Raw genomic sequence first — 15,300 nt, forward strand, 5'->3', positions numbered from 1 at the left:
GCCCGTCCAATCCAAACCAAGGGGAAACGTCAACCAGCATCGGGGTTTGACACCAAAACTGCAGCCCCTCACATGTTGCGGTCAGTCAGCTCCTCGAAGTTGTAGCCCCGTATCCGCTGGTGGGTGTCGGAGGCCAGGATGGTCTTGCCGTCGTTGAGGCACCACAGGCACTGGACACGCACGCCCTCCCACGAATCTAGCACGTTGCCATCCAGGTCCTGCCCGGGGGTCGAGGAGAGGTCAGTGTCACGGGGACGGCAGTTCCTCCACCCCAATCCCGACCGTCTGCCCCAATCCCCCCGCCCCCCCCAAATGTCTTCCCCAATCCCCCCCAACTGTCTGCCCCAATCCCCCCCGCCCTCGAATGTCTGCCCCAATCCCCCCTGACCCCGACCGTCTGCCCCAATCCCCCCTCTACCTGGTGAGAGGAGGGGAGGGGGGCGGGCAGGGGGTGAAAGGGGGGGGGGGGAGGGTGCGGGAGAAAGCCGGAGAGGAAGGGGGAGGGTCTGTGGGCGAGAGGAGCAGATGGAGGGGCTGGAAGGGGGGGGGGGGGGAAGAGCCAGAGGGCGCGAGGAGGGGTAAGGGGGAGGGGGAGGGGTTGGTGGGCGGGGGGGAGGGGCTGGGAGAAGAGGGCGAGAAGGGGAAGAGGGAAGTGGGTGGAGGGGTGGGAAGGGTCTGGAGGGCAAGAGGATAGTAGGGGGAGAGCTAGAGGGCGAGGGGTCAGTGGGCAAGAGGAGGGGGGGGAGGTTGAAGGGCAAGAGGGAGGGTGAAGAGCCGGAGGGCAAGAGGGGGTGGGGAAGGGGCTGGAAGCCGAAAGTCGGAGAGCCGGAGGGCGAGAGGAGGAAGAGGGAGGGGTCGGTGGGCAGGTGGGGGGGTAGTGGTTCTGGAGGGTAAGAGAATGGGGGGGGGGGAAAGAGGAGGGGCAGCGGGGAGAGAGGCCGGAGGTTGAGAGGAGGAGGAGGGGTTGAGGGCCAATTTTATTGCTCTCCGCTTCATTGCCCCAGGACAGGTGACACCCCCACCCTGGCCCCTGGGTGCTGCCACCACCCACCATCAGACTGCCCAGCACAGGGGTGGCACCTTTGCCCTCTTGCCTTCAACCTTCTCCACCACTCTCCCCCCCCCCCTTCACGAACCTGGGTGCTCCTTCCCCGGGACAGACCAACACCACATGCCATCAGCCACAGGACCCCTGGCAACACCCCTCCTCCACTTTATCCAGCCTGTACCCCTAACCCCTTGCCCACCCGTGCCCCAGGTAACTCACACACTGGTAGAACTGCCCTCTCTGCCCTCCGGTGACAAACCGCTTCCCGTCTGGGTTCCATGCCGCGCATGTCAAGCTGTCCTCATGCGACTGGCTCATCTTGGTCCTCAGCTCGCCCGTCTGTGGAAGAACAGGGTCCAGGGTTGGACACACGAAGCGGCGGTCAGGTATCCAATGTCCGAGCCGCCCCCCACCAGCCCGTCCCAGGATACGGGGCGACCTAGTCTGAGCACCACCCCGTGCCCATCAACACACCTGTACTCTCCTGGACTGACCAGAACCTCTCCGCCCACCTTCCAAGAGATTAACATTAGCCATGGAACTGGGGCATTTAGACAGACACGTGAACAGGCAGGGAATGAGGCTGAGGCTTTATAAGGCGTCGGTCAGACCAGATTTGGAATACTTTGAGCAGTCTTGGGCCCTGTTTCTAAGGAAAGATGGAGAGGGCCCAGAGGAGGTTCACAAGAATGATCCCAGGGATGCAAGGCTTATGAGGAGAATTCTGGGCCTGTATTCGATGGAGTTCAGAAGGATGAAGGGGGGGATCTCATTAAAATCTACGGAATACTGAAAGGCCTGGATAGAGTGGACACTGAGAGGATGTTTCCGTCAGTGGGAGAGTCCAGGATCCGAGGGCACAGCCTCAGAATGAAGGGACGTCCCTCTGAAACTGAGACGAGGAGGAATTTCTTCAGCCAGAGGGCGGTGAATCTGTGGAATTCGTTGCCATGGAGGCCAAGTCATTGGGGGTATTTAAGGCAGAAACTGGTGGGTTCCTGATTGGTAAGGGGGTTTAAGGCTACAGGGAGGAGGTGGGAGAATGGGGTTGAGAATCATTGAATGGTGGAGCAGACTGCAAGGGGTGAATGGCCCAATTCTGCTCCAGTATCAGATGGTCTTACAGGAATGGAAGGTTACAGACCACGTGCGGGCAGGTGAGATTAGTTTGGCACCGTGGTCTGCACAAGGGCCCGCTCCTGTGCTGTAGGCCTCCGTGCAGGAGTAATGCTGGCCGTGGGATCTTTCACATCCATCCGCTCGCAGTCAGTTCTCGAGGAGGGTGAGGGGTCTTGGGTGGCCTGTGAGAGAAAGGTGGGCTTCTCAAGTCAGCTAATCCGGGGATCTGCTTCAATCAGCACTCCCAACCGACAACATACGGATCACTAGTTGTGGGTGAAAATGCTGGAAACACTCAGCAGGTTAGGACACATCCGTGGGGAGGAAAACAGTTAATGTTTCAGGTTGAAGGCCTTTTGTCTTTGACCCGGTTCTCCCTCCACGGATGTGGCCTGGCCTGCTGAGTGTTTCGAACATTTTCTGCTACTTCCTAGAGGAACTTGCTGCATGCAAATTGATTGCCACATTCCTCACATTGCAACTGTGACTACATTGCAAAGGTGCCGTCAAACGTCCCGAAGTGGACGTGAAAGACACTACAGAAAGGCAAGCCTCCTCCTCTCAGAGGGATTGTGCGCACTGTAGACGCAAGAGACGGCAGATGCTGGAATCTGGAGCAACAAACAATCTGCTGAAGGAACTCAGCGGGTTGAGCAGCGTCTGTGGGAGGAAAGGAAGTGTCCACGTTTCGGATTGAAACTCCGCGCAGTCCTGATGCAGGGTTTCAACCCGAAACATCAACGATTCCTTTCCTCCCACAGATGCTACTCGACCCAGTGAATTCCTCTAGCAGCTGGTTCTACGCTGTGTGATTCCCAACTCAAAGGCACTTTCTCTGGTGTTAGCCCAGAAGTTATTTATTCAGTTCTCCCTCCTTCTCCCCGCAACTGGTCACCTCACTCGAGGCTTTAAGAGAGGTTGCAGAGGAGGTTTACCAGGATGCTGCCTGGATTAGAGGGCGTGTGCTATCAGGAGCGGCTGGACAAACCTGGGCTCTTTTCTCTGGAGCGGCGGAGGCTGAGGGGTGATCTGTTGGAGGTGTATAAAATTACGAGGGGCATAGATAGGGTGGACAAGCAATATCTTTTTCCCACTACTGAGAAATCCAATACCAGAGGGCATGCATTTGGAGGGGGGTATGTTCAGAACAGACGTGAGGGGCATGTTTTTTTACTGAAAGAATGGTGGATGCCTGGAATGCGTTGCCCGATAGGGTGGTGGAGGCAAATTCATTGGGAGCTTTTAAGAGGGGCTTGGATGGGCACATGAATGAGAGGAAAATGGAGGGAAATGGGCATTCTGTAGGTAGGAGGGAATAGCTATGTCGGCACAACATTGTGGGCCGAAGGGCCTGTTACTTATTGGTATTGGTTTATTACTGTCACTTGTACTGAGGTACAGTGAAAAACTTGTCTTGCATACCGATCGTACAGATCAATTCATTACACAGTGCAGTTACATTGAGTTAGTACAGAGTGCATTGATGTAGTACAGGTAAAAACAATAACAGTGCAGAGTAAAGTGTCACAGCTACAGAGAAAGTGCAGCGCAATAAGGTGCAAGGTCAACAACAAGGCAGATCGAGAGGTCAGAGTCCATCTCATCGTATAAGGGAACCGTTCAATAGTCTTATCACAGTGGGGTAGAAGCTGTCCTTGAGCCTGGTGGTACGTGCCCTCAGGCTCCTGTATCTTCTGCCTGATGGAAGAGGAGAGAAGAGAGAATGTTCTGGGTGGGTGGGGTCTTTGACTATGCTGGCTGCTTCACCAAGACAGCGAGAGGTAAAGACAAGAGTCCAAGGAGGGGAGGCTGGTTTCCATGACGCGCTGGGCTGTGTCCACAACTCTCTGCAGTTTCTTGCGGTCCTGGGCAGAGCAGTCGCCGTACCAAGCCGTGATGCATCCAGATAGGATGCTGGATGTATCATGGCTTGGTACGGCAACTGCTCTGCCGTACTGTACTCTTCGATGTTCTTTGTGATTTAATATCGTATTGGTTCAGTGATCTGAACTCAGGACTTCCAGGACACCATCCTGGATTCAGAACCTTCAGGCAAGTGAATTTGTAGACGTGAATTCAGAGATGGAATGAGAGTGAGCGCAGGGTAAAGGAGGGAAGGAATAAGTGGAGAGGGAGTAACGATACTGACTTATTATGTCACGGAAGACCGCCATTTAGCTCATGCTAGCTCCCGGCAGAACAATCCCGGCCTTTCCTCAATTCCCTTGAGAATTGCAGCTTTCTCTCTTATATAGGACTGTGAGAGGAGGAGGGAGGAGTGGGATTTAAGGCGGGAAAACGAATGAGGGGGGTGGGCGAGGAGTGACAGTGAGTGGAGAGCTGAGACAGAGTGAGCTGCTGGTCTGGGGCACTGGAACAGGACGTCCCGGTTTTCAGTGTTCGTGCCAAGTTACGAAGGAGGCCTGGAGCAGAGAACGAAACGCTGGAGGAACTCAGAGGGTCGGGCAGCATCTGTGGATGGAAATGGACAGTCGACGTTTCAAGTCGAGACCCTTCAGCTGGGCTTGATCTGAAATGTCGACTGTCCACTTCCCTCCAGCAGTTCGCAGCCTCGGTAAAGCAGCCAACATAATCAAGGACGCCCACCCACCCCAGACCTTCTCTCTCCTCCCCCCTCCCATCGGGCAGAAGATACAAAAGCCTGAAAGCATGTACCACCAGGCTCAAGGACGGCTTCTATCCCACTGTTATAAGACTCTTGAATGGTCCCCTAGTACGATAAGATGGACTCTTGACCTCACAATCTACCTCGTCATGGCCCTTGCATCTTATTGTCTGCCTGCACTGCACTCTCTCTGTAACTGTCACACTTTACTCTGTATTGTTTTACCTTGTACTACCTCAATGCACTGTGTAATGAATTGATCTGTATGAATGATATGCAAGATACAGTTTTTCACTGTACCATGCACAGTACATGTGACAATAATAAACCAAGTTACCAGTTTTGCTCCAGATCCCAGCATCTGCAGTCCCATATGTCTCTGTACAGGAGCCTGGCCACTGACTCCAGTAGTGGAGCTGATTATCCTCACAGCTAGAGGGCTGGGGACTACAGGCTGCGGGGAACGTGACCGGGAGGTGTAATGGGGCCGGGACTCCCTACCGCACACAACATACCTGCACGTGCCACAGCCAGAGTTCGGAACAATCGTCGGGGCCGCAGGCGATTAAGTAAGTGTCATCCGGACTCCAGACTAGGTATGACACCCCGTACGTGTGGCCTTCCAAAGTCTTGAGTAATTTCAGCTGGTGCGTTTCCTGAAAGACGAGAGGTAGAATAACTGGCGAGACAACGGAGCAGGACACGTGAAGTAACACAGCACCAGACACGATTCCCAACAGGGACATTGAGGGGGAAGATGTGAAGTCAGGGCTTTCAGCCTGTTTAACCGCTGGAGTGTTTGATATCTCCAGAGGGAGAGGAAGTGACAAATGCAAAACTGTTGCTCTACTCTCTCTTCAGCCGAGGACACTGCACCTTGGGAAAGCGGACAAACTAACAACCTGAAGTGTTAACTTTCCCAAGATGCCTGAGAGTTGAGAAACGGAGAGAGTGTTTGGCCTAAGAGCCGAATTTTACAGAATGGGGTCCTTCCGAAGAAAGTGATCCCAAATACGGTGGAGGTAAGACACTGAAGTTCCCTCTACACCATCCCATCACACACTCCCAGGGTCAGACACAGAGTGAAGCTCCCTCTAAAACATCCCACCACATACTCCCGGGGTCAGACACAGGGTGAAGCTCCCTCTAAAACATCCCACCACATACTCCCGGGGTCAGACACAGGGTGAAGCTCCCTCTACACCTTCCCCTCACACACTCCCAGGGCACAGGATAACGCGGGTTACATGGTTGGGAGTGGGCAATGAAACAAAGCCCACCCAGCGTTCGCACTGAACAGCAAGGATCGGGACTCACTGGGTCAACTTGCCAGATGATGACGGCGTTGTCCTTCGATCCCGTTGCCAGCTTTGTGCTGTCGTTTGAGAACTTGCAGAACCACACTTCGTTGCAGTGCTCGGTCAGGATCTGGCGGGTGTAGCAGGGAAACTGCCTCCTGTGGGGCCAGAACACAGCAGGTGGACATGGTTGAGGATCTCAGGCCCATCCTTATTGCTGTTTCTGCACCGAACTTTGGTTAATCTCTGCAGCACACTCCCCAAGAAGCTGGCTGCAGCTTGCACCACTGAAAGCTTCGATTGCTGCCACAAGGTATAAAATGTGCACCAAACCTCAACCAGCAATCGACAGGCAAAGCATGGATGAGCTCACACCCTGGCCTTATCACCCAGTCAAAGAAACAACGTTAAAACTCTCTTACCCCACACCTGCTTCCTGTCACCACTTTCCACTGCCCAAGTAAAAAAGAATCTGCTTGTGCTGATGCAGGGTTTTGACCCGAAACGTTAACCTCCACAGATGCTGCCTGACCCGCTGAGTTCCCCCAGCAACTTACATAGAACATGGAACAGTACAGGACAGGCCCTTCGGTCCACAACGCTGTGCCGACCTATTCACACCTACTTTATGATCAATCTAACCCATCCTGTGTAGGCAGGCACAGTAGTACATAGGCAGGCACTATTACAGCACCAGCGATTGGGGTTCGATTCCCGCCGCTGTCTGTAAGGAGCTTGCACGTTCTTCCCACGCCTGCGTGGGTTTCCTCCAGGTGTTCCGGTTTCCTCTCACATTCCAAAGACGTACGGGTTAGGAAGTTATGGGCATACTATGTTGGCGCTGGAAGCGTGGCGACACTTGCGGGCTGCCCCCAAGAACACTCTACGCAAAAGATGCATTTCACTGTGTGTTTCGATGCACGTGACTAACAAAGATATCTTATCTTATACCTTATCTCTCTTACACAGCCCTTAACCTTCCATTTTCCTTACCTCCATGTGCCTATCTAAGAGTCTTTTAAATGTCCCCACTGCATCAGCCTCTACCATCACCTCCAGCAGTGTGTTCCAGGCACCCACCACTCTCTGTGTTAAAAAAAACAGCTACCTCTGACATCCTCCCCTAAAATTTCCTTCTCTGACCTTAAATGAATGTTTTCTGGTATTGGCCGTTGCCGCCCTGGGGAAAAGGTGCTGGCTGTCCACTCTATCTATGCCTCTCATAATCTTATACACCTCTATCAAGTCACCTCTCATCCTCCTCCTCTCCAAAGAGAAAAGCCCGAGCTCACTCAACCTTTCCTCCTAAGACATGCTCTCCAATCCAGGCAGCATCCTGGTAAATCTCCTCCGCAGCCTCTCTAAAGCTTCCACATCCTTCCTATAATAAGGCAACCAAAACTGAACACAATACTCCGTGTGGTCTGACCAGAGTTCTGTAGAGCTGCAACATCACCTCGCGGCTCTTGAACTCAATATCTCGACTAATGAAGGCCAGCACACCATATGCCTCCTTACCACCCTGACAACTTGCGTGGTAACTTTGAGGGATCTATGGACGTGGACCGCAAGATCCCCCTGTTCCTCCACACTGCTAAGAACCCTGCCATTAACCTTGTACTCTGCCTTCATGTTTGATCTTCCAAAGTGCATCACTTCACACTTGTCCAGATTGAACTCCATCTGCCACTTCTCAACCCAGCTCTGCACCCTGTCTATATCCTGTTATAACCTACGACAACCTTCTACACTGTCTGCAACACCTCCAACCTTCGTGTCATCTGCAAACTTACTAACCCATCCCTCCACTTCCTCATCCAAGTCATTAATAAAAATCACAAAGAGCAGGGGTCCCAGAACTGATCCCTGCGGAACACCACTGGTCACCGACCTCCAGGCAGAATAAGCTCCATCTACTGCCACCCTCTGCCTTCTGTGGGCACGTCAATTCTGAATCCACACAGCCAAGTCACCACGGATCCCATGCCTCCTGACTTTTTGGATGAGACTACCATGGGGAACCTTGTCAAATGCCTTACTGAAGTCCAGATACACCACATCCACTGCTTTACCTTCATCGGTTTGTTACTTACTGCCTGTGTAAACTTGTCACACTTGTCCACCAGTCAGAGACCCCATCCCTGTAATTTACACTCATCAACCGGAAACTTTAACCCTGTTTCTCTCTCCACAGATGCTGTCCAACCTGCTGCGCATTTCTAGTGTTCTCTTTTATATTTCAGATTTCCATCCTCTGCAGTGGGCATCTTGTGTACTTGCAACACGTCATATTTGCACAGTGGGACTCTGGATTTATGACCCACCCCCAACCACTTCCCATATCGAGGTCACCCATCACGGAGGACATCTTCAAGAGGCGACGCCTCAAGAAGGTGGCACCCATCACTAAGGACCCTCACCATCTGGGACATGCCCTCTTCTCGTTACTACCATTGGATTCGACTGTTTTAAGTAGTTTCTTTTAAACATGTATAGTGTTTAATACACCTCAAGTGGCTTCACAAGGAACGGCCGCTTATTGGTTCGTCCATCAGGTGAATACGTGCTTTCTCATTGGTTGGTTTTACTACAGGTATCTAATAGGTTTTCTGATTGGACCGTTGTCGGCTAAGGAGTACCTCTTATCTCGGGTATAAAAGGTGATGTTTTTTGTTAATCTCTCTCTTGCTCTCTCCCACCCCCCCCCCCCTCAACCCCTAGCTCATCTTTAGTTCCTTTTGTCTCGGCTCATTTCCCAGTAGTAAAGCTAGTGCCATGTGCTCCGAGACTGTTTCTTTGTTTTAAACTTTTCCAATAAAACTCTGTGAAGCACCAAGTTATTTTCAACTCATTCTTGGACTCCTGAAAGAACCCACGGATTCGAAAGTAACCGGATCCGACACTACCATCGGGGAGGAGGTACAGGAGCCTGAAGACCCACACTCAACGATTCAGGAACAGCTTCTTCCCCTCCTGAATCGTCCATGAACACTACCTCATTATTCCTTCTTTTTTGCACTAATTATTTATTGAACTTTATGGATTTTTATGTCTTTGCACTGTACTGCTGTCACAAAATAACATTTCACGTCACGTGTCAGTGATAATAAATCTGATTCCGATATGAGCTGTGAGTTCACTGCGCTAGCTCCTGACAAGCCAGGCTTCAGTCAGATTTCCCACCCTCCTCTTCCGAGCCCTCGACAACCCCACCTCTCCAGCCCTCTGAGCTCCCTGCACTCCCCCAATGCTCTCCTGATTTTCAATTGCCTTCTGCAGCTGAGCATCAAGGTGCATCGACCTGAAGCTCCAAAAATCCCTCAGGAAACAGCTTGGCCTCCCTCACCTTCTTTAAAGCACACCATTTGACTAAGCTTTCAGTCAATGGTCCTTACATCCCCTTCCGCGGCCAAGCTGCAGTTCTGATGGACAACTGGTCTGAAGGGCACTCGGAAGTTCGGCAGCGTTTAAGACGGTTTGTTGTCCTTCTTGAAATCTCTTCCTTACTGCCAACACAGGAACGATCTGCTGGAGGAACTCAGCGGGTCAAGCAGCATCTGTGGAGGGGGAAGGAATCGTTGCGTAGGGCTGATGCTCAGCTGCAGATGGTGCAACGATACAGGGTTGACTCCTGATGCAGGGTCTTGGCCTGAAACATGACAATTCCTTTCCCCCCCACCCCACAGGTGCTGCTCGACCCGCTGAGTTCCTCCAGCACATTGTTGCTCCAGTGTCTGTGGTCTCTGGTGTCTCAATGCAGGAGACCCATCGAGCCTCTGCAGTCTCTCAGAATATCCCTGTCAATATCACACCCGCACTTCCTTCACTGCAATCTCGTCCCTCTCATGGCAAGCACGGTAGCGTAGCGCTTTACAGCGCCAGCGACCCAGGTTCAATTCCCGCCGCTGTCTGTAAGGAGTTTGTACGTTCTCCCCGTGACTGCGTGGGTTTCCTCCGGGTGCTCCTGTTTCCTCCCACATTCCAAAGACGTACGGGTTAGGAAGTTGTGGGCATGCTATGTTGGCGCCAGAAGCGTGGCGACACTTGCGGGCTGCCCCCAGAACAATCTACGCAAAAGATGCATTTCACTGTGTGTTTCGATGTACATGTGACTAATAAAGATATCTCATCTCTCTCTCTACTGCTACCTACCTACACTCAGGGCAATATTACTTTAGCCAGAGGGTCGTGGATTTATGGAATTCATTGCCACATACAGCTGTGGAGGCCCGATCATTGGGGGTGTTTAAAGAGGAGATTGATAGGTATCTAATTAGTCAGGGTATCAAGGGATATGGGGAAAAGGCCGGGAACTAGGGCTAGATGGGAGAATAGTTTAGCTCACGGTGAGGTAGCGGAGCAGACTTGACGGGCCAAATGGCCTACTTCTGCTCCTTTGTCTTGTGAATATACAGGAAGCAATTCACCTACCAGCCAGACTCCGTAACCTCCGTGAGGGATTGTCCTGATTCATGGGAGAATGAGGGTGTCCTGTGAGAGGGAAGGGGTTGCAGGGAAATGGGGTGGGGTGGGGAAGGAGGTGTGTTACTGATAGGAACGCTCCGAGAGACCGCACAGACTCACTGGGTCTGCGTTGCTGTCAGTAGGTAAGTGAATGCCCCAGAATTTCCTTGTGCCCTTCTTCAGCCATCCAATCTCCTGCACTCCCACTGGCTGCTGGTGCAGAGGGCTGAGGTGTTACAGCAGCCCATTTATTCATTTATTGGCAGTGGGGGGGGTCGGGGCAGGATCTGGCATGAGCGTCCGACCCCCCCCCCCCCCCCCCCCCCCCCCCGGCGACCGCAGCCTCCCGCCCCTCCCGCTTACCTGCTGCAGGCGTGGTCCATGAGCAGCGAGACAGAATCCAGGTTGGTGTCTGCTTTGGTGTTGTGGTAGAGACAGCGGTCCCTCTGCAGCTCCACGGCTTGTCTGAGGAGGGTCTGCAGGCGGCGGGGAGGCAGCATCACGGAGGGCGGGAGGTACGCTGTGGGGACACGGATACCAGGGGTCAGCACGTTCAACTCCATCGCTCCCCCCCATGCCCCCTCTGGTCTACATGTATGTGGGTTATTGAGGCTCCGTTCTCATTACTGGATTCAGGGTGTGTGGTCGGGGCGGGGAGGGGAGGGGCGTGTGATGGGGGCGGGAAGATGGAGGGTGATGCACGGAAGGTAGGAGGCTGGGTGGGGGAAACAAATGAACGGGAGTGAGGGCAGGGATGGACCGCAGGCATGAAATGAGGGCAGCGCAGAGGGCGAGATGGGGATGTCATGGAGAGGGAAGGTGTGGCTGGGGAGAGAGGGTGGAACAGATATGAGTGAGGGGGCGGTGGATACGAATGGACCTGAAGGGGAGAGGTGTCGGTCAGCGAGGCGTGGGAAGGGGTGGGGTGGGGGGGGGGGGGGGTGATGGTCTTGAGGAGTGCGTGGGGCAGTTGGCAATGGAGTCAGAGCTGTGAGTGTGTACCAGCCTACCCATCAGAGCCTGATCTCTGATTCAGCACTGGGGGTCTGGCACGGGGCCAAGAGCCTGCCTTCTCAAGTGGTGTAATAGTCCCTCCCGGTAAGAGAATTCACGCGCAGGTGTGTTCCACTCCTCAAGGTACCGGAGTGGAAGAATCTTCCGTCTGGAGGGGGTTACTACCTGGAGTCAGCTCCCCGAGTAAAGGCGGCACCTTCAGAGGGACTGCTGGAAGTTGTCAACGCTCAGATCACGTACACGGTGGAGGTAGGTTACAGAGCAAAGCTCCCGTCCAACGCTCCCCAGGCAGCCCCTACACACACTCCACTCCCTTGCACTCATCAGCCATTTCAATCCACCGTGTGAGTCATTCTGTCATCTGGGGGGGGGGGGGGGGGGGGTGGGGTTGGTCCCCAGTGGGGGTCTCTCGATGCACGTGTCCTCCCCCTGTACATCAGAGCAGTCTCACGCAACAGTTCACAGACTCCTAGGCCGCCTGTTGTTTCTGTGGTCGGGGTGGGCTCCACGTGTATGTGGAACACAGGAGGTTGCAACTCTACTGTACGTTGTTATTATTAGCTTATTATACTCACACGTTCTGAGATACAGTGAAAAACCTTTTTGTCTGCACGCCATCCAGTCAGGTCACAAGTACATCAGGGTAGTAAAAAGAAAACAGAATGCTCCGCCATTTAATACGATCATAGCTGATTCCATGCCGGCCTCAACTCCTCTGCTGTGCCATTTCTCCACGCCCCTCTATTCCTCTAGCTTTCAAATACTTATCCGCCTCCATTTTAAATACTTCTAAGGATACAGCTTCCACCTCCCGCTGGGAGGGAGGATTCCAGGGATTCACCTTCTGTATAAGAAGGAATTTCAACATACTTCAAGTTTTTAAAATGACTGGCCCCTGATCTTGCAACTACATCCCCTTGTTTGAGGCTCTCTAGCTGGTGAAAACGTCCCAACCTCTACGTCTGTCAAGTCCTCTTAGGATCTTGTATGTCTGGATAAGGTCAGCCCTCATTCTCCTAAACTCCAATGGAGGTATTTCCTTGACGACTTACTGTGGAGCTTATCCAGGAGCTTGGTACGCGACAGGCTGCCCTTGCCCTCCCATTCTGCCTTTGCGCGGAGGTCATCTGCATCACTGCACATCAGGTACCTGCGTAGGGAGGCCAAGTTGTGAGTCAGAACCATGCATGAAATATCACACACTTCCTCCCGCAACTTATACTCTGGGTTGTCATGCTTTTTTGACAATCTTTCCCATTGCCAATTGCAGTGTTAATTGACCCAGTACAAGTTCTCTGCACCAACGGACGTACAGATCGACGAGCTCTGGTGGATTGGAAAGGTTGGGTTTCTCAAGCTTCTATCATCTTGAGTACTGAAGTACTAATTTTTTTAAAATTTAAACCAGCGCATTTCAGGTGATTATTTGTGGAGTATTTACAGGACTCGTGCGTGCAGGCACGGTAGTGCAGCGGCTAGCGTGACGCTATTACAGTGCCAGAGACCCGGGTTCAATTCCGGCCGCTGTCTGTAAGGAGTTTATACGTTCTCCCCGTGTCTGCGTGGGTTTCCTCTGGGTGCTCCGGTTTCCTCCCACATTCCAAAAGGCGTTCAGGTTAGGAAGTTGTGGGCGTGCTATGTTGGCGCCGGAAGCGTGGCGACACTTGCAGGCTGCCCCCAGAACACTCGATGCAGAAGATGCATTTCACTGTATGTTTCGATGTACATGTGACCAATAAAGATATCTTATGAATGTTAAGGCTTCAGGTGCGAGGGATGAAGAACAAGTTCTGACTCTCCCCTTGTGGGACTTGTTTGGCGGCACCCTTGTTCCAACCCAAGGATGCTGTCAGAGCCAAAAGTGCATCAGAGCTTCTACTCCTGAACACTAACAAGAATACATTTCGATGGTAGCTTCTATGACTTCAAGACATCCCAAAACGTTTACTTCCAATGAAGTACTTGTGAGGTGCAGTCACGCAATAGAGGAAGTGAAGCTTTCACACAGCAAGATCCCAGAAGCAGTGAGATATCGATGCCATCATCCGCGCGAGTGATATTGGTGGAGAAATAAAGCCTGGGCAGGGCACCGGAAGAACTCTGCCTGCTCATACAACAAGGACATGAGATCTTTTAAATGCCACCCAGCCGGTTCAACTGGTACCGATTCCAACAAGATTATCCCTGCATGGCTGGAAGTCAAAGGGAAGGATCTCTGTCTCATACTGTAGGCAGGGCTCTGTTGTCAGCTTCCATGGACTCGTCCCCTCCCAGTTCCCTCCCCCTCCAGAGTCTGTTCTTATTCCCTGTTTTCTTCCAACTGCAGCCAACTTAAGTTGCTTGGACACTAAGCGACAGAATCCCCTCCCTCAACCTCCCCCCCAACTCCCTTGAAGGACCCTTGAGGGCAGTGTTCAAAGTATCCGGCAGGTCGTCGACAAATTCCGACAGTGAAGCTCCTGTGAAGCACCATGCCATTGCAACTCCCTTATAGGCAGCTACATCAATGCAATAAGTTGTTTTGTTTCAATCTCATTTCTCTTTTCATTTGCTCTTACAGAAGGAAAACAATGGAATAGAGGAGTAAGAAAGTCTTGCTGCAATTCTACAGGGCTTTGGGGTACTGTTTTAATTGCCATACCCTAGGAAGGCTGTGGAGTCACTGGTGTGTGGTCTAGTGTAATGGTCTAGTGCAGTCACTAGATTCTAACATGAAGAGGACAGATGAAAATTGGCCCACATTCACTATGGATGACGAGAGGGGACCTTTCACTGACACATACAAGATTCATCGGAGCACAAAAGCAGGCTCTTCGGCCCATTGTATCCATGCTGGTCATCAAGTACCTATCTCTGTTCATCCCATTTTCCAGTGCTTGGCCTTGGTGTCTCAAGTGCTCACCTAAGTACTTAAATGTTGTGGGAGTAACTGCCTCATTTCCCCTTCAAACAGTACGTTCCAGATTTCAACCAATCTCTGGGTAAAAAGAATTCTTCCTTAAATCTCCCTCTTGCCTTCGACCCATGCCCCCTGGTTACAGACACCTCTGCCAAGATGAGAAGTTGCTCATTATAGTGCTGCTGGTGGGAGAATAAACTTTGGGCAGGGCTCCACCAGCAAGGTTGTGGGATCTTCCTACACCCACACGAGATGCTAAGAGCTATTTCCTCTCTGCACACAACACTGTCTCAGGAGCGGGGTTTGGCCATTCAGGAGCAAAATGGTGACTTAGGTGGATACAAGTCTTTGGAATGCTCCACTCAAGAGAGTCACGGACTCTGGCATCGAGTCCATTCAAGGATGAGACTGATTCCATTTTTGAACTGCAAGGAGACCGGAGAGGAAAAAGGAGGGAATCAGCCATGATCTAAGTGAGCAGACTCAGGGTGCACTTTGGTCTTCTATAGTTTTTATATGTTTCTGGTGGAGTCATACTTGTACCACAGGATCTCCAGCTGAGCAGGGAAACAGGAAACCACCTCAAGCAGGTACTGCCGTTCAATTATATTGTGCCTGTCAAATTCATCAGCTCAGCTTCGTTCTACAACCCATACAATGGGCACGGAAGTGTTGTCTGAACTACAGCTGAGCCCGGCCTAGGTGAGGGATAGTCAGGAATGGTATCTCTGATGTTGTGGGAATGGGGGCGGTGGGGGGGGGGAGGGGGGGGGGGGGGAGGGGAGGGGAGGGGGGCGCGGGGTTGGCCGTATGTGGAACTAGATCCTCCGAC

General features: G+C 52.4%; 1 protein-coding gene across 1 annotated transcript in view; it reads right to left on the reverse strand.

Moving 5' to 3' along the window:
- LOC127586936 (WD repeat-containing protein 26-like) overlaps window positions 1–15,300 on the reverse strand; it is a 71,975-nt gene that overhangs the window by 12,196 nt on the left and 44,479 nt on the right. The window contains exons 5-10 of the mRNA XM_052044966.1: window positions 12,622–12,719; window positions 10,919–11,075; window positions 6,111–6,249; window positions 5,309–5,449; window positions 1,268–1,387; window positions 73–218 (exon numbers count right to left, since the gene is read on the reverse strand). Coding sequence (XP_051900926.1) covers window positions 73–218; window positions 1,268–1,387; window positions 5,309–5,449; window positions 6,111–6,249; window positions 10,919–11,075; window positions 12,622–12,719 — 801 coding nt within the window. The remainder of the gene's footprint in view (window positions 1–72; window positions 219–1,267; window positions 1,388–5,308; window positions 5,450–6,110; window positions 6,250–10,918; window positions 11,076–12,621; window positions 12,720–15,300) is intronic.

This window comes from Pristis pectinata, chromosome 38 (assembly GCF_009764475.1).
Source record: "Pristis pectinata isolate sPriPec2 chromosome 38, sPriPec2.1.pri, whole genome shotgun sequence".
Lineage (NCBI taxonomy): Eukaryota > Metazoa > Chordata > Chondrichthyes > Rhinopristiformes > Pristidae > Pristis > Pristis pectinata.